Genomic DNA, 26,200 nt, shown 5'->3' with positions numbered 1-26,200 from the left:
GTGAGATTTGCTCTGCTTGACGAAATTGCAATAAAGCTAAATATGTTATTCGATTTTTATTTAATTTCATTTTCACACATATTGCGCACTTTATTTCTATCTTTTTCAATTTCTTCGGAAATTAAAGATCAAAATTTATTAAGCGTTACAGGATAATCTTTGTTTTAATTTCATAAGTCATTTGTATAGAAACAAAAACAAAGTTACAAATGTTTGTTTACCTGTCATTCATGGCCAACACGATATAAGAGTTGCCAGAACTTTTGTAGTTGGTTAGTAAATACTTAAAAATAAAATAAACAAAAAATGCCATAAATAGTAATAAAAATTATTTATTAATAAAGATAATAGATTAATAAAAAAATAAATTATAAAAAATACGTAGCAAAAATATACTATAATCAAGTTCCACAAACCTCTAGTGGACAAAATTAATTAGCAGAGATAAGAACCAACCTCTGATGTTTAGCAGTGACAAGTATCAGCCTTTGTCGCTGCCTTCAAACAACTCTACACAGGAAGGTCTCCAACAAAAGATACTTCTAAAAATAGTCTACACTTGCACATACGAGAAAATTAGTACAATTCCAACAACAGCAAAAGTTCGAATTACGATATCTGCACTCGTGTCGGTATTTTGACAATTTTCGCACAACACCTTCGATAGCTCAGTTGGTAGAGCGGTGGACTGTAGACGAGTTCTAAATATGAAATGTAGATATCCATAGGTCGCTGGTTCAAATCCGGCTCGAAGGAATTTAGTAGTTAAAAACTACAAATTTTTTTTCCAAAAATGGGATTGGGAATGACATCATTAAAATTATATAATATGTATATAGCCAAAATTTGTCACAGATATTAAGTTTTCCATTCTCACAATCGGGTCTAGGTATTCGGAACGGATCCGGATTTTTATTCGGCCAAGGATAATCAACTTGACAGATTTCTGCCGCTACAATAACAACAAGTGTTTCCATTGATTATTTACAATTATTATTTTTTCATAAATATTTATGTCCATTAACAGATACTTTAACTAGATAATGAATAGGATTCGTTACTTAAATTTCAACATACATTTAAGAAAATTTTTTTTTCAAGGATTGAATACAAGTATAAAAATTCAAAAAGGAGACAAAAAACTTCATAGTTTTCAAATGAGTCTTTTGACAAAATTAGTCAACACCTTCGATAGCTCAGTTGGTAGAGCGGTGGACTGTAGAGGAATTTGACACCAAAGCATAGATATCCATAGGTCGCTGGTTCAAATCCGGCTCGAAGGAATCAATTGTTAAATTTTTTTTACGAAAGATGGAGGATGAATAATACAATAAAATGCTTCCAAACACATCAGGCTTAAACACAATTTTTTTTTCAAGATTTTGGTATTCACTCCTTAATATATTTTTTGTTTTTTGTCCAGCGCTCAAACAAATTTAGGAAACACTTGATAACCACTTTCTTTTTAGCCTTCTTCAAACATTCTTAACATGTTATTTTTTTTCACACTAATTTCATTTGTGTCATTTGACAAATTTCCAATAACACCTTCGATAGCTCAGTTGGTAGAGCGGTGGACTGTAGTGGAATTCGTAAAATGAACATAGCCATCCATAGGTCGCTGGTTCAAATCCGGCTCGAAGGATTGCGTAGATAAATATTTTGCTATTCCAAATATTTATTATCTCAACTTTGCACCAAACAAATAACTTCTTCCGCTAATTAAAAACTGATATGAAATCTAAATATTACTTTAATCTATTCAGTATTATCTCTTTTTATTTTCTGCCTTTCCTTTTCCCTACCGCACAGCAACGCAAAGCGCGTCCGCGTCGCTCGCATAGCAATCGCAAACGCAGCGAAACACGCATAGCATTGGACCTGCCCACAACCGATCCCAGCGCCGATTTGATATTCTCCACTGACGACGAGGCAAATCCACGTGACGAGGATGGTAATTTGCCACAATATTGTGTGGCACCAAGAGAGCGCACACGCCGTTTACTGCAAAGTGAATTGCAACGACGCTACATTGAGGAGATCGGCGATAATGGAACAGAGCGAGGTAGAGCCAAAATGCCACCCGAATTGATTATAACATCACCATCGAAAGGTACAAAAATCACTATAAGACCCAGTATGGCGCCTACGCAGAGGCTACCTGATGCGATCGGTACTCTCGAATTTCCGGTGGCATTTAAGCCGGCACGACGCACCAACTCATGGCATAACCTCAATAATGGTGCGCTCAAGCCGGTGTGTATGGCCCGACAAAAGTGAGTTCATTAGTGATTTGGATGCCTAGCATGGAAACATACTCGCTAACATAAATGTAAATTCACATAAATTAATGTTTGGGAGCACACTTAGATTTAAAAGATTTCAGAAAACTAAAATAACGAAAAAAATCCATATAATTTTCTTTTTCAGTTCTAGAATGAATAATCCTTACACTGCGAACGAAAACAATATTGAAGAATTAGATTTGAAACTCTCATTAAAGAAGAAATACTGGACCGGAGTCAAACCTGAAAAAATCAAAGATGTCCCTGAATATCAACGGCCACTCTCATGGAATCAACCCATAATAAGACGTCCTCACCAACTGAAGAAACCATCACGCGAAAAATTAGACAATCAATCATTCCAAAAGGCCGACAGTGAGGCTTTTCTCAAGTGAGTGCGGCAAAAAGAAATTAATTAATAATCCTGGCATTATAATTACGTTATATTACAGCGCTTGTTCTCAAAAACTGATGCACTGGCAACAGGAGCTTAACAACGTAGGCAAATCGTGCGTGGAAAATGGTGGAGATGCTTCACCAATGCTAACACGAAAAATTGATATTCAACTGGACGCCATAGCTCTAGGAATGCCAGAACTCATTGACGACGAACGGACTTTGCGTATTTTTAGAAAAGTCGCGCAAACGAAAAAGGAACTAAAAGCGCCAACGAAGGAGGAAGTGGTAAATGTGGAGCACAAACACCGACGCCGCAGGTAATTTAAGCCGCAAACAGGTTTTGCTCTGGCAATTCGTCACATTTAACGCATTAATATTTTTGCACATCTTTTCAGCAATGCACTCTCGAAAATAGCCGACACAACACAGCTCATTACCCGCCTAACCAAGAGTAAATCGAAGACACGCAGTAACCATAACCAATCCACTGCCAATCGCAATAGCAACATCAGCATTCAACAACAAGGCGCAACACTGACACAAGTGACTAAAGCCGGTGTGCAGGGCATAAATCGTTTTAAAACTGGTGGTATTGTAGTAACAGCGGTGCAACAGTCCTCTACGAAAAAAGTTAAGAAGCATCATCGTAATAACAAATCGCAGCACTCACTGGTAGTCACTGGAGCTGGTGGCGCGTCCAAAAAGGAACAGAATAATAGCACTGGCGGTACCCTGCTAAGTAAAACGAATTTGTCAATGAAAGCATCAGTGAGTTCCAGCACGTTTGCCCGGAAAGTGAAGACGAAACTAGCTAAGAAGAAATCACATCATTCACGTGATGAACCGTCCATTATAATACCTAGTAACCGTAATTTAGTTAATACTAATGGTATCATCGTCGCCAACAATAGTATATTCAACATGCCTTTGTCACGAAAGACGTAATAATTGTTTAATATATTGATAACAAAAAAAATTATATGATAACAATGTTAAGCGATTTTATATGTAATTACGAATCAACAATAAATATATGTGTGTAATTTATGAAAATGTAACTGCTTGTTTATAATAAAAATTTCACTTGGGGAATGTGTGAAAGTTTAATTCAAAATCACTCGTCACAATTGGTTGAATTTTACACTTCGTTAGTTTGCAAACTAAATACCTCTTAGCCGCGTTTTCCATTCCCGCGCTTACACAGTTTTACCCGCTTATCAGTAACAAGCATGATATTTCAGAAAAAACATACACAACACCTCACTAATGCAATCATGCACAATTTGACCTCTTCTCATCATTGGCCCTTATGGCCCACTTCCCTTTTCTTGTGGTCAACAAAAAGTGTAGCAGCAAACACGGCAAAGGCGAGAAAAATCAATTTCGAACACTTTTATCAAATTCCTTTGCTTCCATTCAAATTCTAATCATTCAGTATGCACTTACGCACTTTAAACACTCACCTTTACACAAATTGCAATTAATCTTTCACTTTCGTTGACCCGCGATTGTTGCAAATTTATGCAAATTCTCGAAATTCTAATTTACTTGCACAGTGTAAACAATTGTTCAACTTTTCACCTTGCTCGCGAACTTTTAGTTGTCAAGCTCTGACAGTTCTCACAATGACTGCGGTTCCAATTGGATTGGTGGGTGGTAGGAAAGTGCAGCCGTACTGTGCAAATATTGTAAAAAAATATTTTTGAATTTATGTTGGCTCTGATTTATGAAAAGTTGTAAGTATAATATTGCTTTTATTTGGAAATTGTTTAAGAATACAGTCAAAATCCCTAAAACTAAAGAAAGCCAATTTTTTAAACTCAGAAATGTCTCTAATAATTTTCTTTATACTTACTATATGTGGCAGCACGGTAAATGTCACTAAATTCGCGCAAATTACCGGTATGAAGATTTCAACAGCATAACGCTTTTGATATTAGTGAAGTTAATTTTCCAACTATAAAAGAAGAAATTTTTTTAAATAAAATACTCATAAAAGTAAGGAAAAATGGTGTCCCTACAGGATGTGTCCACATTCATTGTGCCGGGACAGCTTTGTGCGCTACCTCAAAATGAAGTGGACAGCTGCTCCGTGGTAAGCAACAAAAGTTTAAAATTTCCACAGGCCAGATATAATGACCAAATTTTGAATTTTCAGTCGGAATACTATCCAGAAATAAATTTAAATTGTGAGATGTTTAGCACATCAGTCAGCGGCCACGCTAACGACACCTACCGCAATGTCATGATTCCAGTGAATGAAGGTGTCATCAAGCGTATAGTACGCACATTTTTCGAAAGTGGTTTTATGGAGGCACTGAATGAGGCGCGAGACCAAGAAACAGCCACTGTTAGTCCACTTATATGCGCAACAGCTAAATATACGTGTGAAATGCTAGAGTTTGTAAAACGGCTGAAGACCAAAATCTTTCCGCATATGCGTGAGGTAAGCGTAAATAATGTGGCCGAATTCTCTGAAACGCGTGACTGGATGCGTTCATACATACGTTGTATAGTTTGGCATCCAAATTGTTTTAAAATCGCTGTAGCGGGCTCGGATGATATTGTGCGAATATATACAGACGAACCCGCTATGGTCCCAGTGCTAAAGAGCGGCTCACAAAAGTGGATAACTTCGATGGCTTGGCGCCCATTGACCGCTGCTGAACTGGCAGTTGGTTGCCAAAAGGGTGTGTGTCTCTGGACCATGGATACAAACATGCATATAACACGAAGTGCCACACAAGCAGTATTTTTAAAGCAGTAAGTAATATTTAAAGCAATTTAAAATATAAATTAATGTATATGTAATTACAGTCCCGGTCACTGCCCAATCACTTCCGTGCAGTGGAGCCCCAGCGGTACGCTACTTGCTACAGCCTCTATCAGTGATACCGATATTCTGATATGGGACGTAGATAAATTACAAAATACGCCTTTAAGGCGTGTAGGCTCACCATGTTCGCTCTTAAAGTGGTCGCCTGATGGTGCTTACTTATTATCTGCCACAGTTGGTAGTGTGTTTCGCGTTTGGTCAGCCGATAAAAAATGGACGCCGGAACGTTGGACTATTAAATGTGGTGTGGTGCAATCGGCATGCTGGTCGCCATGCGGCAACTTCTTGCTTTTTGTTACAACAGGCGACAGCATACTCTATCGCTTACACTTCCAGGACGAAACGGTTTTCACATGTAAGTAAATTATAGAATTTTTTTAAGAATACCTTTAAGGCAATGAACGCTGCAAAGCATTTGTAAAACTAACTCCGATGTTTTGTTTGCTATTGTCCATGTGGCCGTTGCCAATATTAATACTCCGTGGAAAGGCAAGCTACAGGTGAGTCGCGACACAAGCACAGTCGCGGCTTGTATAATGCTGCCTACATAATTTTGCACAGGCTAATTTACATTTTATTTATTTCTTCTGTTTATAAATAAATGTTTTTATTTTCCATTTTTCACAACAGCCGGCACCTCCACTAAAGAAGCTTTAAAAATTGCCGACTTGACGAAATTCAATGCTGGTCGTCGTGAAGTGGGCGGCAAACCGCAAGCGTTAGCCTGGGATGCAGACGGTCGTTACCTGGCGGTTATATTCAAAGATACCCCGTGCATAGCGCTCTTTAATACGTGTCTAAAGAAGTTCGACATGACAATTTCGCCACTTTGCTTTCTCACTGGCCTCTCCACAGAGTACCCTTCATATATCTGCTTCCAAAGCAAGAATCGCCGTAATAAAGAGACTGTTTTAACCATTGGCTGGTCTAGTGGGCGCATAGAATATTTCCCATTCGGCAATATGTGATAAGAAAAAGTGTTTGTTGTTTTGGTACATAAATATTAAAATGGTTTCTGTATTTATTATATGAGGTAAATTACGACATAAATTTTTATAAACAAATGAAGCGCCAATTAAAAATGTCAATTGTTTTTGTTTTTTCTAAACTTAATAAATTTGACTTCTAAACTTAATAAATTTGACTGTAAACAATTTTTACGTGGACTTAAAATAACTTTTGACAGAATGCTTTAGAAAACAACAAATTAATAGACAACAAATTCGATATTTACATTAACGTAGGCGAAGCACAGTTCTTCATATGCACAAGCGTGGAATAAAAAATAACAATAAATGATTTATGCGCATAAATATTTTTAAATGTGTGTATTACATGTATAAATACAGGAATAATATATTCAATTTATAAACTAATAATATATAACTTAACCTAATTTCCTTTAATCACATCAACACGTTTACGTACGGCCATTTAGTTTCTTTTAGGTACTTTGCTTTTGCTGCTACTTTGTAAACATGTTTTATTTTCTTTTGGTTTCCAGTAAACACATATGCTTTCTACCGAGCGTTAGCGACTTTGCCAACGGTTTTTTCTTTTCAAATGTCACCAAAGAAATAGCCCAAAGCCGTGGCGGCCTTTACGCGCACAAAATGATTTTCATCCTTTAGCAGCACTGCCAGCTTATTGCCCACCGACTCGGTTTGTGTGTTGCGCTCCGGCAGGAAATTGTGTAGTATGCCTAAAAAGAGTAAAGGGAATTGTAATAACCAACAAAAAAATCACAAAAATGTGTTTACCTATAACAATAGCAGCGCTGCCTCGCACCTCGGCCCATTGGCTGCGCAATTTCGGTATGGCCGAGTCAATGAAATCTTGTATATGAGCTGGCAAGTCCATAGCCTGCAATTAAAATAGAATTCGCTTTTAGAAAGCGATGATTTTAAAAATATTTAACAAATACATACAATTAATTTCACGAAATCCACTATGAAAACGCCGTAATTCAGCTGGCCGTGATCTATGAGGTGTCGCTGTGCCATCTCATTCACCTTCGGCGCATTCAATAAACCACAAACTTTACGCAGCGTACCCTTGCAAGCCTGGAAATGTGTGAAAATTTTTAAAAGAATAGGAAAAATTGCTAGAACCCTTTCACAAATAAAAAAGTTTTCCATACAAGAACTTCATTTGAATCAGTCAGTGTACATACATATGTATGTATATTACATATATGTGCAATGAAAACAACTCACTCGTATGATCGTCGCTTCGCCCTCGCTCAAGTGCAGCAGTATGGGAAAGAGATTAGCAATCAATTGTTCACGTAACGCCTCGGTGGAGGCAGCATTCGGCGATATGCTGCCGTCCCTCTCATACGCTTTCTTCGATTCGCACAGATCGCCAAAGAGTATAATGGACGCTTCGCGTATTTCGATGGAATAACTGCCGAAAAATGGACGAATACGTATGGCCAAGGAGACATGAAAAGACTCCAACCGATCGCTGGGCAATGTTTGCAAAATGCGTGCCAAACCACGCATGCTCTCCAGCGGAATATTGATAAGACAGTCGCTGTAGCGAAGAAAACAATAAACCGTTATCAAAATACTCGCTACAAGCAACGTCAAATGATAAACTCACCTAACCGGATCGTCGATGCCCTTCAGCAAGGCGGTGACCGCCGTTTCCGTATACTTTTCAACGTCATGCTCCGTCAGGTTACCCACGTAACCTAAACCCTGTATACTCAAGCCGCGCACTACAGCGTTCGGGTCACTTAGCGCCGAACTCAAGTGCAGCATAATAACCGAAGATATCTCACCACATGGTTTGAGCGGCACCAGACGTGAGAATAGACCCACTGCCGCAATACGTTGACCATCATATGGCGAGGAAACATATTTGCTCAAGGCAGTGACAACGTGCTTCATGCTGCTCGATGAGATTTCCAATTGGTTGACCAAGCCGATGCCTATGGGTGTGAGCAGCTCAATATAGTTCTTCAAGTCGGTGCTGTTCGCTAGCTGTGTGTGTACGGTGAGCACTGTAGCTATCTGTTCCATCTCCAAATTGCCGAGGAATGCTTGAAATGTATCTAAAACAATTTGACAGGGATTCAATTTGACCAAATCTTTATTCGGCACAAAACCAAACTTCGACTTCGTCGACGAAGCGACAGTTGCGAGTGAGCTGGCAGAGCTGTTGACACCCTGTTGAGTAGGCGAATGACCGCCGGTATGCATGGGTGCCGCTAGATTTGTGTATGTAGCCAATGAGGTTAGGAGCATGGTGAAGAGTTCAGGGAACTTCTTATGCAATTCCTGTAAATGAAAAGTATGGAATTTACTATCAATACCTCATATTTATAACAGGACACCGTTACCTCTTTGACATCCTTGCAGGGCATAATCTCTTTTAGCGCGCAGAAAATGGCGAATGGTTGTATGCTCGCGATTTTCTGGCGTTCACTTGCCGACGACTCACTTGGCTCGTAGAGACACGAAGAGTTTAGTATTTGTAGAAAGTTCTCTAGCAGCGCAGCGGTGAGCTCAGGATCATTGGCAATGAGGTGCCAGTATTCGACAATGTTGCTGCGAAATTTTAATTATTGAGGTAATTGGAAGTATAAAGTAAATACACGGCCTAATACTTACCTCTCGTACGGTAAAGGCTGCGTCAGCATTTCGAAGCAAACGAGCTTCGGGTGATGTTTCGTCAGCGCTACGAGCGCTTTTAGTACACCGGAACGGGCACGGTTTATTTCACAGTCACGTATAGCCTAAAATACATATTTTTGTTGTTGTATAAAGGTGTTTAATTGTTGACAGTTGCCAGACTTACGCTCAGACTGTCCTTTACGAGATCCGGTATGGCGTGAAATAGCTCAGAACCTTTGTGTTGTATGAAAAATTTCAACACCACCGAAGCTCCAATCGAAGAGCTTTGCTCCGGGTCACGTAAGCCTTGCAGCAGAGTTTTACTGTGAAAAAATATATACAAAAAATCAGGTATTATAGGGCTTCAAGTATTATTGTCAAAACTGTATAGAGCCCGCTTTTTTCGAATAACATTTTGTTCTTCTCATGTTTTCCTCATCTTTCTTTCACTCACCAAAACTGTAAATACTGAAAGTTGGACATGCGCAGCGCGATGATCTTGGCGATTTCACCAGCCAAATTGTAGATCATCTTCGGATCATCGGTTATAATTTGTTCCTTCACCAAATCGATCTCCTTCACCCAATCGGTTTCACTATCGGCAATCGTGAGGGTTTCATAAATACAAGAGATTTCAAGTGTCTTTTGCAAGATATCAACAGACACTTGTCGCACCGTACCATTCGAGTCAATGCAGCGTGGCACAATCTTTCCCAACATTTGGCCGGTCTGATTGAATTTCGAGGGTGCCTCACAGCCGATTTTCATTGATTTTATATACACTTCCAGACCGTTATTGAAAACGTGCGATGCGCATATGCGCACCTCGGAATTTTTGTCTCTGGTCCATGCCTCCAAAATCGATATGATCAAATCGAGCGTGGATGGCGAGGGATCCGTTTCTATGATGGCCTTTGCGAGCGCATTCAGCTCCGGTAAGGATTCATTTAAATGTTTTGCGAGAAAACTATTGCGTTCATCCTCTTCGGGTGAATCGAATTTGATTTTTAAATGCTGAGCGCATGAAAAGAAGTTCTTACAAGCAATCTCGAATATGACGCTGCCATCTACGGACTCTGTGGGGTCCACGCCGCCTGAAAAAAAGAGATAGAGGATCAATTATCAATTGTAATACAAGAATTATGCCGTTCCCAAGAAAGTCGGCTCTACGTAAACGGAATGTATCCGGATTTTTTATCCGACAAAGTACTATCAGCTCGGCAGAATTCTGCCACTACAACAACAACAATAATAATATTCTAGAAACCCACCAATGCGTATAAAGTCCGTGCCGAGTTTCAGTATTGTCGGCAACAGCGGCAGATCGTTAAAGGGCGCTTCAATCGGTATGCTAAACACAGCCTCCATTATCTGCTTGCGGTACTTGAGTGGCGCAGTGAGTTCCTCTTTCGTTGCAATGATCTGATTACAGATGCTCAGTAGCGTCTTAAGTATGGCCGACATAATGGTTTGATCCTTGGTGCCAGTCAATTGCAGTATCAGAAAGTTGAGTATTGTATCATCGAGGTTCTGCAGCGATTGCATGGGATCCGATTCATCCAAAATGTGACCGAAGGATTTAATCACCAACAAATTTGTCTTGTACAATTCCTGCTCTTTGTGTGTGTCTTTGATGAAATGCAAATTGCTGAAGAAACCCGTTGAATGTTTGCGTCCGCCGATGTGCGCCAGCTCCGCCAACTTCTTGATGAGGTGTGTTAAGTGCTTGCGTGAGATATAGCCCAAGGCCAGAGCGCACGGCGCAATCTTCTGCTCATACTCCGCATGCTTTATGTGCTTGTCGAGCTTCTCCTGGCGCGCCGAGGTGATGATCAAGTCAATTTTCGCATTCACAGTCTGCGGTTCCGTGACGAAGCAGAGCGCCAAAGCGAGTGACTTCATCAGCATACCGCGTTCGGTCGTCATGATGGGCATGACAAATTCAAGATGCGGCGTGCTGATTGGATAGAGATTCAGTTGGTCGGACATTTTGTTGACCAAGCGTTCGGCGAAGTTTTCATCGCGCGTATTCAAGTATTCGACGCTTTCGCTTATGAACTCGATGAGCTTCCGCGAGAAGACGGACTCTTTATTGATGTGCAGCAATAGGTCGGGTATGTGCTTATCCCAGAGCGTATTCAGCTCGGGATTCAAATGCGGATAATAGTATTTCAAGAATGTCAATATGTTCGAAGAGCGTTTGATGCAGTGGAAATTACCGAGTAGTGCAAGACAACGCGCAAATATGGATTCTGGACAGGGCACAATTATCTTGCCGCTTTTAACGTTCGCATGACCACCCTCCTTCGCATGCTCTTCACCAGCGCCATCTTTCTTTTCGTCAGTCTCGTCGTCGCCTGCAATTTCATATTCGATATTTGGTGATTTGGCGAACAAGCTGCCTAAGCATTTGGCCAAATTCGAGCATACGTCTGTGTAGTCCAACAGCACGAAGTAGTTTAAGAGTTCGCGCTTCAACAGCTCATCCATGGTACCGGCCGTGGAGGAAAGCATGAAGAGTGAATTCTCACAGGACAACACGAAATTGGCGTGCTCCTCCAGAGAGCCATGCTCTTGATTGACCTTCGTGTATTTGCAACTGTAACGCACCACGAACCATACGAACTCCTTCTCCTTGATGAAACCCTTCTGCGAGAGCGCCACTATCGCCTTCAACAAGGTCATTTTCATTTTGATGCCCTTCTCCGAGAGAATCATCGGCTTCAGGCACTCTAAGAAACCCTGCATCTTGTCGCCAATTTGCGCCGTAGACGTATTCATGAGGTGTGTCAGTATTAGCAGCGACTTAATGCGATCGCGTTCGCTATTATTGCGCAAGTGTATCAGAAGTGTGTCAACAATTTTCGATGCATAAATGCCGGAGAGCAGATGAAAGCAACGCAGCACTTCATAGTGACCCTTTACCGTCTGTGGCTTTTCATAGTCGGGGAAAACGCAAATCAAGTCGAAGAGATTCGATATTAACTGTTCGGCTACCGGATCCAATAACGAGGGTTGCACTGCGATATTGGTTTTCAGCACCGAAGACAGAAATTGCGTCACCGAGTTGCGCTCGATGGAACGACGATAGAGCGCCAGTATTTGCGGTATCAGACGCGTTGACTGATCCTGTATCTTGTCCACCGGCAGCAGCGGATACATGGAGGAGAGCGCTTGCAAGATTTCCACGCACACTTTGGGCTCACGCGTATGCAGCCATTGGTTGAAGAGTACATCGTAGGCAACAGAAATTTCGGTGCTGCAATCCGTTGATGCGTCGGCACTCTGAGCAGCAGCGGGCTCTGTGACTTCATTAGCGGCGCCAGTGGCAGCAGCCGCACCATGTGCCGTTGTTTGCTCGAGCAGCGCTTCACTGAAGTGGCCAAGAGCTGAAATTTTCAATTGAGAGAGAGAGAGAGAGTAAATGAGTTAAGCTGGAAAAAGGTAAGACAAAATGAATGGACCCACCATAGGCATGTGCCTGCTTGATGTGATCCTGTTTGATGCCGCCCAGATTGGGCAAGACAGTTGCTAATATTGGCTTGATGAAGGGTACAACGCCGGCCACATTGGCGGTTGCCATAGCGCCCAAGCACTGCATGACCATAAAATGCGCAACAGCGCCCTCTTTGGTGTGCGCCATCAGCGCCTCTATTACGGCCTTACATTCACTATTACGTCCAATGGCCACCAGAATGGTGAGTGCGTGCTCTTGAATGAGCGGCTGATGATCGGCCGAGCGCGTCAACTCTTCAATAGCCAAGGTAATGAGTTTCTTATTCGCCTCCGAGGGTAACGATGTGTCTGAGTTGACAACACGCTCAACGGCTCTGCAAAAAAATATATTATCATATGAATATTAACCCAAAATGCAGAGGTTTTAGCTAGATGGTTGTTATAAAGTGTTGTATGTAAATCAAAAAGGGCACAAGATATCACAGCTATTAGAGTTCTTGTCAAAACCCGAGCTCTACGAATGCGCTCTCTATATGACGTAACTCTCACAAAACGGTCCTGAGACATCACACTTTATTAGATTTATTTTCTCCTACAGAGCCAACCGGCAGCCGTATCCGTTTCTTGAAGTTAGACCTTGAGGACCACTCTTTAAATACCCGATGTATGGAAAATCAGAAGAGTGGTCCCACTACCGAAACCTGGAAAACCCGTCAAAAAATGGGAGTCAAATCGTCCGATAACTCTCCTCTCCCGAGTAGTGAAGACACTTGAGGCCTTACTTCTCCCGACCTTCACACATCACCTAAGCCTAGAAAACCACCAGTATGGCTTCCAAAAGGCGCACGCACTTAGCGTCATAAACGTCCAGATTGTTCATGGCCTGAACCAGAAACCATACCACGAGAGGACGGTTCTCGCAGCGTTGGACTTGTCAAAAACCTTTAACACAGTCAATCACACAACGCTACTTGAGAACATAAAAAAATCTATGCTCCCTCCAGAACTGAAGAGGAACATGAACTATCTGTGCGGTCAATCATCCGTACTATTTCGAGGTAAAAACCGAAAACTGAGAAGAATTAAATAAGTGGTTCCGAAGGGTGATGTCCTCTCCCAAATACTGTTTAACTTCTACATCTCGAAACTCCCACAACTACCAGAGGGAATTTCAATCACCTCGTACGCTGATGATTGCACGATGATGACGTCGGGCAATGGAATTGATGGCATGTCTCTCCTCTCCCATCTTTCCCGCTTCTTCGCTGTACTTAACACTCTCTCCAACTAAATCCACAGCGGCCAAATTCACACACTGGACGAAGGAGTACAGACTTGACCTTAATATTGCAGTCGAAGGCATTAAGATTCCGATTGTCAATAATCCTAAGATTTTAGGTGTTAACATCCTGAGCTCCTTCACTCCTCAGACGATCGCGATTATTGCCAAAGTTCTCAAGTCGCCAGCCGGCATCACATGGGGAAATGTTGGCAACATAATAGACCCTGATACATCAAACATATGTCCAGCTTGCAATGAGTTCCCGCATGACACTAGCCACCTCTTTGCATGCCTTGCTAACCCCACACATCTGACACCCCTTTTCGTTTGGTCCCAACTCCTTCGAAACAACAAGTTTCCTGGGTGTACCGTTGGATGACGTTGATGACAACTTATCTAATCCTTAATATCCCAACGGGGATTAGGTACTCGTTACAACAACTTGTATAAACTATCTACATACATATCTACTGACGTAGAATTCACAAGACAATAGTAGATCACAAAAGTATTAAAAAACAGCTGCCATGAATGTCGATCCAACATTCCCGAAGATCATCACTCGAACCATATAGACTATATTTGAGGCTGAGAAGAGAGATATATTGAGTTTAACGGGTCCCGAATCCATATCTCTTTCATCTATAAAATTAAATTGTGTTCGACCAGAATACTTGAAGTTCCTGTAAGAGCTTTTCTTTCAACTGCAAAGATCTTAGGACTACTTAAACTTATTTAGAATGCATCTTGCTTCTTTTCATCGGTTTAGACTTATTAGAGACACCACACTTTCAACTTATTTTTCCCCACTCATCCCCCAACAACAAGTAATTTCAGCTGTCATTTCGAATTAATTTACACTACGATAAACCGTTATTTCACTCTATCAACGTACAAAAACAACAATAATAAAGAAACATGCAACTCACTTTAGCAATATGATGACTGTTTGTTCCGGCAGTTTCGGATTCTTCTCACGATACTCCACGAGGGTGTCGACGGCGCGCGCCGGATGTGTCTCCAGTATTTTTACGAGCGAACTTTTTATGGCCGTGCGCACAGTCTCATCCTTGTCGATTAGTCCTTCGAAGAGGCCGTGCAAAATGCCTGCAGACAACAACAAAACAAACAAAATATTAAATATAAATGTTTCGTATGTATTAAAGAGATAGGAAATCATGTTGAAATAATTGTATCAAACAGTGAAAATCAGTTCGTTACTACTTGCTAGTTGGCGGGGCTCAGGCCTCATGTCCTTCGCGCAGGATGCACAGCTAACTGAATTATGCATTAGTTGGTTGGATTTCTGCCTCATCTCTATGCTTGCCGCAGCAGCGACGTTGGCGCGGCGCTGAGTTTGTGCCGCCAATGGCTGCCTGTTGCTAGCTAAAAGCCAACAGCTGCTGAGCCAGTTTGCCAACAGCCGTTTTGCATAGGCGAGGAAGCCGTACAAGTAATTCAATTGACCTACATTCACCGTTACACGATTGCACTGCATGGAAGACAGCAAGTGTGGTGAATAAGCAAGTGCGTATTTGGTTAACGGTTTATGGCATGCAATAAGTTGTAGGCACAACAAGTGATTTCTACACTTGAAGTTATATTTGAAAGATATTTGAGTGGTTTAGGGAGAGGTACACCAAAAATAGTTTTCTGAAGTTAAAAGCCGTTCTGCGCATGGAAGCTGTAAAAGCCGTCACAAAGTTTATGATTTATAAATTTAAAAAAATTATATTATACAATATTTTGCTCGAGAGAGTCACGTAGATTAATCACCGTTTCGATTCGGAAGCAAAAAATAGCATCCGGTCAAATTTGACCCGGACTAACTAAAAAAAATTCAATACTTTCTCTCTACTAGGTTTTAATAGAAATGCTCCTCAGCCAATAGAAGTCCAATTTTTCATAGACTTATTGGCAGGAATGGTCTGCCTTCACCTACTTTTGGTTTTTCGGTTTCGGTTAACTTTTGGAGTGCTATTCGGTAGATTATTGAATCGTTTCGACGTCATATTCATAACTCTACGTTGTGTCACAAGTACTGATGCTTTTGTTGAATGTGAGCTCTCCAGCAACCTCTTTTGCTATCTTTTTTACGCCGTCTACTAGACGTCGTTTTCACAAAAGATTTAGACCTTTGGTACGAGTCTAGCAATGGCATGCTTCATGCTTAAAACATTAACCGAAATGTGTTGAGTCGTGCCATAAGAGATATAGCGAACCTCTGCTATGTCTCTGATGCCAACATGACGAACACGAAGTCTATTTCCTTATCTTTTTCGATGTTACCATCATTAACAGAGGTGAATAGACAACCCGCATGAGGCAAGTTTTCCGCGACTTCACACAACCTTCACTGAATGCTTTGTATCTCTCAAATACTTGTATTGGTGAAAAAATAGACTACCCAAAATAATTCTGAAATGTTTTCTAGGATGCCGTAGCCGTAGTTCCATAAGAAACATAAAATTTTAGACAAACTCGTTATTAAATTACTTTTCATGATAAAATCGCCACATAAACTTTTGAATCGTAAACAAGCAGCTGCTAAACACACACTAATTGACAAATGGATATGAATGATGACCTTCCGCAAGTAGTATCGAAAGTCCGACCGTATTTTCAGGTTGTAAAATTTTTCTCATGAAATCCATTAGTCGTTCAGAGATCACTCAACTGTTATAGCGACTCCATCGATCGACTAATCGATTGCTGGAATCTTATCGAATATCCTAAAAGAAAAGGAAAAAAAGGAAACAGATATGTCCTCTGGTACTCATTACTTGAAAAACAGATGTATCTAATCTGATCTTTCAGGTTGAAGTTTTAACTTCGACTGTTTTCAGAACGTAGACCAGCGAGGCAACTTGAGCTCACTTTCTGTTATGCGTGGTGTTCTGAATCCTACAATATTATTCAGTAGAGAAAATACCTATTTTAACAAAAACCAAACTGAAGTTCGAGGAAGTTGAAAAAAATTTACAGCTGTTCAAAAATGGGTGAAAACAATGACAAAATTCGGTACATTTTGAAATTTTTGTATAAAAAGGGGAAGAATACCACGCAAGTGAAATTTGTGAAGTTTACGGAGACGATGCTGTAACAGTTCGTGTAGCACAAAGTTTCGCTCACTTCCGTTCTGGAAATTTCGATGGGAAATTATGAAAAAGATTGACCAAGACCGTCACATAAGCAGCTATGACATCGCTAAGGAACTTAAAGGGGTTTGAACCATTTAAAAAAAGTTGGCTACAAAAAGGAGATCGTTGTTTGGGTACCACATGAATTGTCTGTGAAAAATTTAATGGACCGAATTAACATCTGTGATTCTCTGCTGAAACGAAATGAAGTCGAACCATTTCTGAAGCGAATGATAACAAGAGGCAAAATTGGACCAAATATGACAATAATGTGCGAAAAAGATCATGGTCCAAGCATGATGAAGATCAATAAAAGATCGCAAAGCCAGGATTGACGCCTCGAAAGGTTATGCTGAGTGTTTGGTGGGATTGAAAAGGAATCATACACTGCGAGCTGCTCCAGTCTGATCAAGCGAATGATTCTACATTATACTATCAACAACTGAAGAGACTGAAGCAAACAATCGAAAAAAAACGGCTGGAACTGATCAACAGAAAGGGATTCGTCTTCCATCAGGGCAACGCTACATCACACATAGCTTTGATGAATCGGCAAAAAGTGGGAGAGCTTGGCTGAAAAGTTTTGATACATCCATCATATAGCCCTGACCTTGCACCATTGGACTACAATTTGTTTCAGTCAATGCGGAACTCACTTAATGGTGTGAAGTTGGCTTACAGAGAAGCCTGTGAAAATTTCTTGCCGCAATTTTTCGCCAAGAAACCAGAAAAGTTTTAAACTGATGGAACAATGTACATATGAAGCGGAAAAATGGCAAAAAGTGGTCGAAAAAATGGTATATATTTGGTTCATTAAAATTAATTATAAATATAAAAAATAAGTTGAAGTTTGATTATAAATACGAAAGACATGTTATATAATTAAATAAGATTATAAAAAAATCGATTTTTTAAAGCCATGAAACCCCCCCAAAGCCAAAGCTTTGACTGATTTAGAAATCACTTTTATAGTTGGCGGAACGTGGCTCCGCTGAAAAGGCTTTCGCCACTGAGATTATTTCCACATATTTTGTAAAATTTTCATCAACGCACATAGTCTAAATGTCTTTGGTGTGTTTTTGTAATGATTACACGGTTCAATTTTTGAAAAATAAAGCATAGCGATAATTTTTAAATTGATAATCGAGTTGTTGAACGATTTTTCAGAAGTAGGGCACTCAAAATTCTAGCTGCTTTTATAATTATTTTGTGTTTGTAATACACAGACATTTATGACAATCATTTACCCATGTGGAACGACAATAATCAAATTAAAAATGGAATTAGCAAATCTCACGGATATTTCTAGGTAATTTAATATATTATTTGTATGTATGTATAATTAGATCGGTAAATGACTCATGGCGTACAAAAACAGCCGCTTTGGTATAATAATTAAAATTAAAAAAAAAAATTAAAACCAAATCAAAAACAAATTTCAAAAACAAATTTCAATACATTAAAAATTTAATTAATTTAATTTGTTTTTCACAACAAAAATGCATTTTCCGCATTTTCCATTATCATTATCGTCCACTGCAGTAATGACTAATTCACAGTTGCATCTTGATTTACCGTTCAGATCCCGTTTTGTAAATATTTGAAGTGCTTTATGCTCATAACGCGCTCTCTGACTCTTTTCGTTGTCGATGTTGTGTGGCACAAGTTTTGTTATGAAATCCAACATTGTGGGGAATTAATTTTTATTGCTTTTTTATTCAACTTTCGCTTTCAAATTAGTTTTAACTCCATTTTATCTGCACGTTACACTGTTTTATGCGCTTTGCTCGAATACAAGTAAACATGCGAGTTTACCGTTTTGATCACCGCCTTCGCAACAACTGAAAGCCCCACAATGCTTAGCTCTCTGCATTAGTGGGGTATCTATGTGGGGAGTAGCATACCTCGAAATTCTATTTGCATTGTAGGTGAAGCAAAAAGCTTTAAAAAGACAAATGCAATACCGAATTTGCTTATATACATATGTATATACTATATATGTACAAATAGGTAGATAAATATATGTATTTCCGTTGCTTGGTGTTGTGCGTATCTCTTAAGTATGCATACTCATAATAGAATCATATTTCAACCTTTAAGATAGAATGTAAAAATGCCAACGATATCAACGCAACTCGATTAACATTGAGGGATGTGGTTGGAATCAAGAGCGATTAAACAAAGTCTATATGAGTTATCTCTTTTAGCAGTAGACTTTTCTTTGCAGACAATGACAAACCACTGAATATATTTCTGCCATTAAAAAGATGAAATAAAAATAAAATATATATATAAAATAAATAAAGATAAAATATGTTACTCTTATACTTAGCTTAAAATTTTATTTGAAAATATTAAAAAATGTACTATATACATCTACATACATATATACCTTACATACATATAGTATATAGCGGATATTATACCTAAGAGATGACGTGTAAATCGATCAAAACTCTTAATGAATTCGTTACCCGCTAATGGTATCCAAATAAGAGAATAGCAAGTGGAGTAGGACCTTCTTCTCGATTCTTTTCCAAGTAATGGCTTTTCTAGTAACTTCCTGAAATGCTAAGTGCAAGTAGTTCTGAGGACCACTTAGGGTAAACTTTGGGCCGGCAGGTTCTCCCACAATTTCTAGCCCTTCAAAGTCACTGGAGGTTCAGCGCCAGAGCGCAAGAGGATATCGGACAACCGACTCGCTTTCAATCAAAGGAAATTGGGGTAAGGGTGTCCTCCCTAGCAAGCTCAACTTCTTTAGAGTTTCCAGAGATTTCACTGTGATCGGTTACCCATACAAATCTAAAATGAAAAAGGCTTAAAGCTTTTGGTAATGACTACTCCTTGACTAGTTTTGAGCGTACAGTCAGCAAGCTCAAAGCCAGTATATCAGAGTATCTGCAAACCTCTCTGAAGGAGACTGAACTTCGTACCAGTATATCTACCACTACCTTGATGGCAGCCACCTCCGCTTGAGGGACGCTACAGTGGTTTGGTAGCCTGAAATTATATTCGATGGATAGCTCTCGACAAATGACTCCACCTCATACCCTCTGTCTTAACTTCAATCCATCCGTGCAAAGCTCCACCTTGCACCCTCCTTCTTACCTTCTCCGTAAAGCGCTTCGCCTCGACCACAAATCTCTCGCAGATGTGTGGCCTGAGAAAGAAGGTGAAGGTTCCGCAATGCACTGGACGAACTAAGTTATTTTGTTATGGTACTGAATCCCATCAAAGTAGCTTAAACAGATTTCGATGCGAGAACTATCAGACTTCATTTATAAATATCGTTATGGTTTTAGCGACCGTACAGTTTGGCCGAAGGTAGACTAGGAATTAATATCGAGAAAATATCTTTTAATGGGATAACAAGAAGATGGACTGTTTCAACCTATTAAAAAGGTGTATTAGATTATTCAGTGCGAGTTGGCTTGCAGAAATGCAGTAACTTACACGCATTAGTACTCTTTGCAGGGCATTGGGGTAGGTCGGGGCAAATCTGGATAAGTAGAAGTATAGAATATAACTGCGCGAAGGCGAATCTGGTTCCTTTTGGCACTTTGAGTACAAATAGGTTACAACGGGTGATTTTATTAGACGGTGTGTACACGAAGACTGTGAAGAATAGATTCGGCGCCGTTTACAGGAACTTACAGTGACGTATGGAACGACTTGGCGCATTTTACGTGGAGATCTTAAATTGAAAGAGTACAAAATACAGCTTGTGCGTGAACTGAAGCCGCTCGACTTTCCCAAGTGCCAGTGCTTCGCTCTATGGGGTCTTGAAAAGTTCCAAGAAGATCCGACGTTTTCGAGCCAAATTTTGTTCAGTGATGAGGGCCATTTCTAGCATGTAAACAAGCAAAATTACAAAATTTGGGCCGAAAATCAATCTGAAGTGATTCAAGAGTCGGTCCATATATCTAAAAAATTATGCCTGTCAGAACGTAACCGTCGATTGTGACCGTTATCGCGCCATGATAACTGACTATTTGATGCCTGAAATTAAAGCTCGTGATATTGGAGACATTTGGTTTCAACAAAACGGCGCCACTTCCCACACATCGCATCAATCAATGGATTTGTTGAGAGAACACTTCGGTGAGCAAATAATTTCCCGTTTTAGGCCGATCGATTGGCCACCAAGATCGTGTTATTTCACGGTCTTCTTTCCTGTGGGGATATGTAAAGTCTAAAGTCTATTCGGACAATTCCGCTTCGATTCAGGCCTTGGAGCGAAGCATCACGCATGTCATTAGCCAGTTGTCAGTCGAAATTCTCGAACGAGACATCGAAAAAAAGGCTAAATTAGGGGCTATCATTTAAAAGAGATAATTTTCATTAAAAAAAAATGTTAAAGATTTAAAGTTTCTGTGTTTTTTCTTTAAAAAAGTAGGGAACCTCGAAATGGATCACACTTTATAGTTGACTTTGACGGCGCAACTTTTAAAGGCTGTATCTCCAAACCTTCTGCTTGGATCAACTTGAGAATTTAAGGAAAATTCTATAGATGTTATAGTGTTGTTTTTTGAAGCCGAAAATCCATATAACCCTTAAAAAAGATTTTGTTTCAGAAATTTTGTTTTTTTTTAATCAGTGTCAGTATTTTAAGAATGCATTGCGTTATATTTATTAGTTGATAAAAACGTAATGCGAGCTTAGAAAACTATACGCAAATATTTAAACACAATTCATATACATACATACATATGTATGTACACATGTACTTGGAAAAGCTGCCACAATAAATACTCTTTGTATAAAATCCATAAAGCCCATGAAAAATCCATATTTAATGTCAATGTTCTACAACCGCTGTTGTTAGCTATTTTAGTACTATACATTCCAAATAAATGACTGATTACTATCGGCATATGAATGAACAGTACTCACTCGATTAAAATTACTATATTTACAATTAAAATTTTTGAATTAAAAAAAATTAGAAGGAACGCTTTAAGAGCTTGATGTGTTTAATCGCAATATATTTGCTACATTTTTAAGAAAATATGCATATATATATACATATATATTATTCATATCATAAGTTATGGATTTTTGTAAAACATATACAAATGTCCAGAACAATGCAACTGCCTCGGTCGTTATTAGTCACAAAAACGTGGGGGCTTTACATATGTATGTAGATATATGTGTTTTCACTGTGAGAACATGCACTCATTATTTCGCATTCATACAAGTGCATGCACACTTCGCATTCTACACGCCTGGGTACCTTCCTACATACCTACTTTACATATGTACATACATACATACATATGTATACTAAGTTGAGATTGCACATGAATGTCATAATACCGCTAGCGCTTATTGAAATATTTTCTACTATTTTTACTACATATTTGAATGCATCTAATTGCTGATGAAACAAAAAGAGCACGCGCCGGGTCTTTCTGTATGTAATAAAGATAAGCTGATGGCCAAGAAAATATTTATTGAGGTGTTAGGAGTACCGTTGTTGTTATTTTTGTTCTATCGGTAGGCAAAGTTCCCCAACAATTTTAAGAAATTTTTCTAAGTTGAACATTCTTCGCCAGATAAAAGTTCCTTCCGGTTTAAGGAGTACACATCAGGCTTGAGGGGGGATATTTGTGAATATTACCCACTAAATATGCTGATACAAATATATACTATGTATTTCTTAAGAGCTTATATCCACTTTTAAGTCGGACAAAACGGTTTATTTCGAAATTTTTTTTGAAGAAGCCGACTTCTACGAAGACCTCCGACTGATTCCGACGACAGCCGGTTCTACGCACAGGAATTGAACCGGATTTTACCAGGCCAAGGGCTGTTTTTTCGGTAAGTTTTAGGACCTCCGACAGTCGGGTCTATGTAACTACAACAAAAACAACAGGACCTTCGAAAAAATGTGTCTGACGGAAGATTTTCCTGCCTTAACCCAAAAATGGCGTCTTCCGAAAAAAATCGTTTTTTGTGAAAATTTGTTTATTAAAAAATTGAATACTCCGAATATTACCTGACAAATATATCTCAGAAGTGAAAAAATCATATCGATCGGTCCACATATTTTGGAGAAATATTCCTCAGCGACTCTGAAAACAACTTCCGAAAAGAAATGCGTTTACAGTTTTGGGCGCAAATCCACTAGGTTAAATGGTAGCAATGCAGAATAGCCTATCAGATCGTAGCCAAGTGCACCATATTTGGGTGCTAGGTCATAAGTATAGCCGGGAATGAACTGGCTGAGGAGTTTGCCCGTTCTGCCGAATTTGCCGAATTAAGTGCAAATTTTCGGATAATATTCTCAAAATCGATTTTTGGGATTAAATTTTAAATTAAAACACGCACACTAATGCAAATCACCATAAATTTAAAACACATTACCTGTTATATAAGCTGTATGTACCTGTCACTTAAATAAATATGTATGCAAGTAACTAGGTGAGTATATGGCTATCTATCGCTTAAAAATAGAACAAAACTCCAGAGAGATAAGTCTTGCATACATAAATTACCCACTAACTTGAGGATAAACAATCAACATATTCACTCCACCACTACGTGATACAACGGTTAAAACATATGCATATACATATATATATATATAAATGTATGTATGTATATACACACCCACAGACATCACCTTTTAAGTACGTACATAAATAAGCCACAAGCAATTTTAATGAAGCTCAACAGGTTACATACAGATAAACCGGCCCGGTTGTGCATTAAAATACGCACCAACGGTAAACAACAACAACAACACAAACAGATAAGCCATGCTTATTATGGCTTTATTAAATTGCGACACGACAGTGGATCAATAAAATCCACCTTTTTTCCTGCGTTAAAAATACAATACGCCCCAGCTGAGCATGAATGCGGCGGAAAATCTGCGGAAATTGTGGTATACACGGTGCGACATAGCCGGAGCGACCTGCCTGCCGGCATTTGAATGACAGGCAGTTGGACAGCCAATAATTTGCGTGTTAATGCACGCACACAAATTTAATTACCCAATCAACCGGAGGCATGCCACATTAGTGAGGCATGCGATTTCAGTTTCTTAGAATTTTGGCCAATATCGCAAATACGTTGTGATTTCAAAATTCAATTTTTCTGAAAAATAATTATAGGGGTTTATGTGAATAATTCTAAAATGTTCGTGGCAAATTTAAAATACCCTGTTTAGGGTATAAAAATGTAATAAAACTGCAATCGGAAACTATTTGGGGTTAGGGGAAAAACCAGACGTTGCTGTTGGGTTATAATAGAAAAAAGGATGAAAAATAAATACATATATGAGTAACTTTCGTTTGTGTAACGTAAAATCTAAAAAAAGCAACAGCTTTTTCTATATGAGTCACAGAAATGTTTCGCCCAACTCTGTTTTGCTGTTGCAGTACACAGACATAAATAATAGTTAAGCTTTTTGTGCATTTATTTACATACATGTTGACAAACTATTTTTTTTTTTTAATAAATAAGGAGGAGGATTAACATATTCCATTGTCACCTATGAAAAAATGTGTAAAAATTCATTTTACTTGAGCAATAAAAAAGCCGATATAACGCAGCACTTAAATTTTTTTTTTAATTTTTGAGGTTAGCAATAAGATAATTATTAAATAAATTCAAATAAGTAAAAATAAATGAAAAAATTATAAAATATATATAAAATACATAAAGAAAGTTGAAATAAAAATATTTCGTACTGAAAAAAAATTTAATCGCAAAACTCCTGCCAGAAAAGTAACAACTGCTATGTATATAAAGAAGTAAAACCCTAGAAGCTTACCAACTTCCAAGTGTATATACATACATACATACATACATACAATATATAAATACTTATTACATGTCCTATGCAATAAAATTTCTACCAAACACCCACAAATAGATGGTTGAGTTGATTAAAAATGATAATAACATACAACACCCCTTTTTTGGAGCAAAATTGTTGCTCAAATAAAAATAAAGCGTGGCTATAATATGTGTGAAATGTGTCTTAAAATAAACACAATAAAAATTATGGCGTTATAGGTCTTTATTACCTTCCAAAATAGATGGCTTGTCAGGCGTTCCACCATCGCCTCCGCTCCCATTGCCTTTGCTATGGCGGTCCATTTTCTTCGTCGAGCTTCGCGTTCTCTTCCACTTCTCCAGTTTAGTGGTTGCCTTTGATTATTTATTTCTAAAACACACAGGTGTTGAGCAAACTTTACGCTTTCACTAAACACTGCGACTTAATTAGTATAAATATAAGAAATCTCGCGAGAAATTATTAAAGTAGAAATGATTCACAGCTTAATTGGCCTTTTGCACTCTTATCAGAATATTTGTTTTCAATTTATTCAATAAATTTTATTGGATGGTTAATTTATGAATTCAGTAACCATCCAATCGCCAGCACACACGTTTAATCAGAGCACTATTTTAGCTTTGTTTAATTTTACTCACATATACTACATATATCTTTTTTATTTGTTTGTTGTTGTGCAATATACTTTACTCTTTCAATAATTGCATACTTCGCACACAAACAATCGACACTGTTAATTTTATTATCGCTTATCGGCATTTATTACACTAGTTGCATTATACACATGTTTATTAATATTTTTTATATATATGTATATTTTTTGGTATAATTAAAAAAATTCCGATGACGATATTTTGCAAAATATTGTGAAAAATTAATTTGAACCGCACTGTCCAAAGTCTTTTTCTCTTCTGATTATTTGCAACGTAAGCGCATCGCTCTCCCCTGAGCTCCACTGCGTATTGGGTGGTGGAGCCCCTACCCGGGTACAACTGATGTTTTCTTTGTTTTTTTTTTTACGTTGTCTATTGGCCCGATGACGCAAACTTATAGTAGGCAAATAACATTTTTTCACAATTTATACACTTCATATGTTTAAAACTACACAAATAAGTTGATTGCTTTCATTTTAATAAATTTTCTGAACTTTTCAATGAAAACCTTCCAATTAGACAAACTGGAGAACTGCGCAAAAACAAATGCTATCAGCTGTGCGAATATTTTTGTTAGAGTTGTCAACAGAATGACAAATAAGAAAGTTGCTAAAAGCAGAAGAACAACACCAAGTACAGAGCGACATAAGCAGGGTGTGCCTTATGTTTATTTTTTATTAACAATATTTTTTTTAGACGATATATGTTTATTAGAAATATTC

The 26,200-nt window shown here is 38.7% G+C and overlaps 4 protein-coding genes and 3 non-coding genes across 15 annotated transcripts in view; 5 read left to right on the top strand and 2 right to left on the bottom strand.

Moving 5' to 3' along the window:
* The window catches only part of LOC105233622 (cytosolic carboxypeptidase Nna1), a 151,204-nt gene extending 147,462 nt beyond the window's left edge, over positions 1–3,742 (top strand). For all 8 annotated transcript variants that reach the window (XM_049456279.1, XM_049456278.1, XM_049456280.1 and 5 more), the window contains 4 exons: positions 1,813–2,276; positions 2,431–2,676; positions 2,738–3,001; positions 3,080–3,742. In XM_049456279.1, coding sequence (XP_049312236.1) covers positions 1,813–2,276; positions 2,431–2,676; positions 2,738–3,001; positions 3,080–3,629 — 1,524 coding nt within the window. In that variant the 3' untranslated portion in view covers positions 3,630–3,742. The remainder of the gene's footprint in view (positions 1–1,812; positions 2,277–2,430; positions 2,677–2,737; positions 3,002–3,079) is intronic.
* Positions 1–4,318, bottom strand: part of LOC105233621 (glutamine-dependent NAD(+) synthetase) — a 166,228-nt gene extending 161,910 nt beyond the window's left edge. For both annotated transcript variants that reach the window (XM_049456285.1, XM_049456288.1), the window contains exon 1: positions 4,148–4,318. The gene's annotated coding sequence lies outside the window, so the exon portion shown is untranslated. The remainder of the gene's footprint in view (positions 1–4,147) is intronic.
* Positions 658–756, top strand: Trnay-gua (transfer RNA tyrosine (anticodon GUA)). The gene is made up of 2 exons: positions 658–694; positions 721–756. It is a non-coding gene; the product is annotated as a tRNA-Tyr (tRNA).
* Positions 1,186–1,283, top strand: Trnay-gua (transfer RNA tyrosine (anticodon GUA)). Its single transcript has 2 exons — positions 1,186–1,222; positions 1,248–1,283. It is a non-coding gene; the product is annotated as a tRNA-Tyr (tRNA).
* On the top strand, positions 1,548–1,645 carry Trnay-gua (transfer RNA tyrosine (anticodon GUA)). Its single transcript has 2 exons — positions 1,548–1,584; positions 1,610–1,645. It is a non-coding gene; the product is annotated as a tRNA-Tyr (tRNA).
* Positions 4,319–4,559: 241 nt separating the features above from the next.
* On the top strand, positions 4,560–6,604 carry LOC105233624 (aladin). Its single transcript, XM_011215746.4, has 4 exons — positions 4,560–4,779; positions 4,843–5,447; positions 5,502–5,875; positions 6,151–6,604. Exons 1-4 carry the CDS (start codon positions 4,693–4,695, stop codon positions 6,486–6,488), a joined length of 1,404 nt encoding a protein of 467 aa, XP_011214048.1. The 5' UTR covers positions 4,560–4,692; the 3' UTR covers positions 6,489–6,604.
* On the bottom strand, positions 6,501–26,058 carry LOC105233626 (maestro heat-like repeat-containing protein family member 1). The gene is made up of 13 exons (XM_049456846.1): positions 25,058–26,058; positions 14,808–14,985; positions 12,609–12,970; positions 10,412–12,529; positions 9,595–10,234; positions 9,325–9,463; positions 9,138–9,262; positions 8,867–9,074; positions 8,125–8,804; positions 7,737–8,055; positions 7,449–7,583; positions 7,281–7,383; positions 6,501–7,222 (listed from the first exon to the last, which is right to left on the bottom strand). Exons 1-13 carry the CDS (start codon positions 25,128–25,130, stop codon positions 7,080–7,082), a joined length of 5,223 nt encoding a protein of 1,740 aa, XP_049312803.1. The 5' UTR covers positions 25,131–26,058; the 3' UTR covers positions 6,501–7,079.
* Positions 26,059–26,200: the final 142 nt, after the last annotated feature.

Source organism: Bactrocera dorsalis, chromosome 4 (assembly GCF_023373825.1).
Source record: "Bactrocera dorsalis isolate Fly_Bdor chromosome 4, ASM2337382v1, whole genome shotgun sequence".
In the NCBI taxonomy this organism is placed as follows: Eukaryota; Metazoa; Arthropoda; class Insecta; order Diptera; family Tephritidae; genus Bactrocera; species Bactrocera dorsalis.
This window is presented reverse-complemented; position numbering and strand designations above follow the sequence as displayed.

What these genes read in the sequence shown, in the direction of transcription:
- LOC105233624 (XM_011215746.4), top strand. Translation starts at nt 4,693, where the DNA reads ATGGTGTCCCTACAGGATGTGTCCACATTCATTGTGCCGGGACAGCTT. An exon ending in AAGTGGACAGCTGCTCCGTG is followed by an intron (nt 4,780 to 4,842) that starts GTAAGCAACAAA and finishes TTGAATTTTCAG; the next exon opens with TCGGAATACTATCCAGAAAT. An exon ending in CAAGCAGTATTTTTAAAGCA is followed by an intron (nt 5,448 to 5,501) that starts GTAAGTAATATT and finishes ATGTAATTACAG; the next exon opens with TCCCGGTCACTGCCCAATCA.
- LOC105233626 (XM_049456846.1), bottom strand. Translation starts at nt 25,130, where the DNA reads ATGGACCGCCATAGCAAAGGCAATGGGAGCGGAGGCGATGGTGGAACG. An exon ending in ACAGTCATCATATTGCTAAA is followed by an intron (nt 12,971 to 14,807) that starts GTGAGTTGCATG and finishes ATTTTTTTGCAG; the next exon opens with AGCCGTTGAGCGTGTTGTCA. An exon ending in GCGAAGCGACGATCATACGA is followed by an intron (nt 7,584 to 7,736) that starts GTGAGTTGTTTT and finishes ACACATTTCCAG; the next exon opens with GCTTGCAAGGGTACGCTGCG.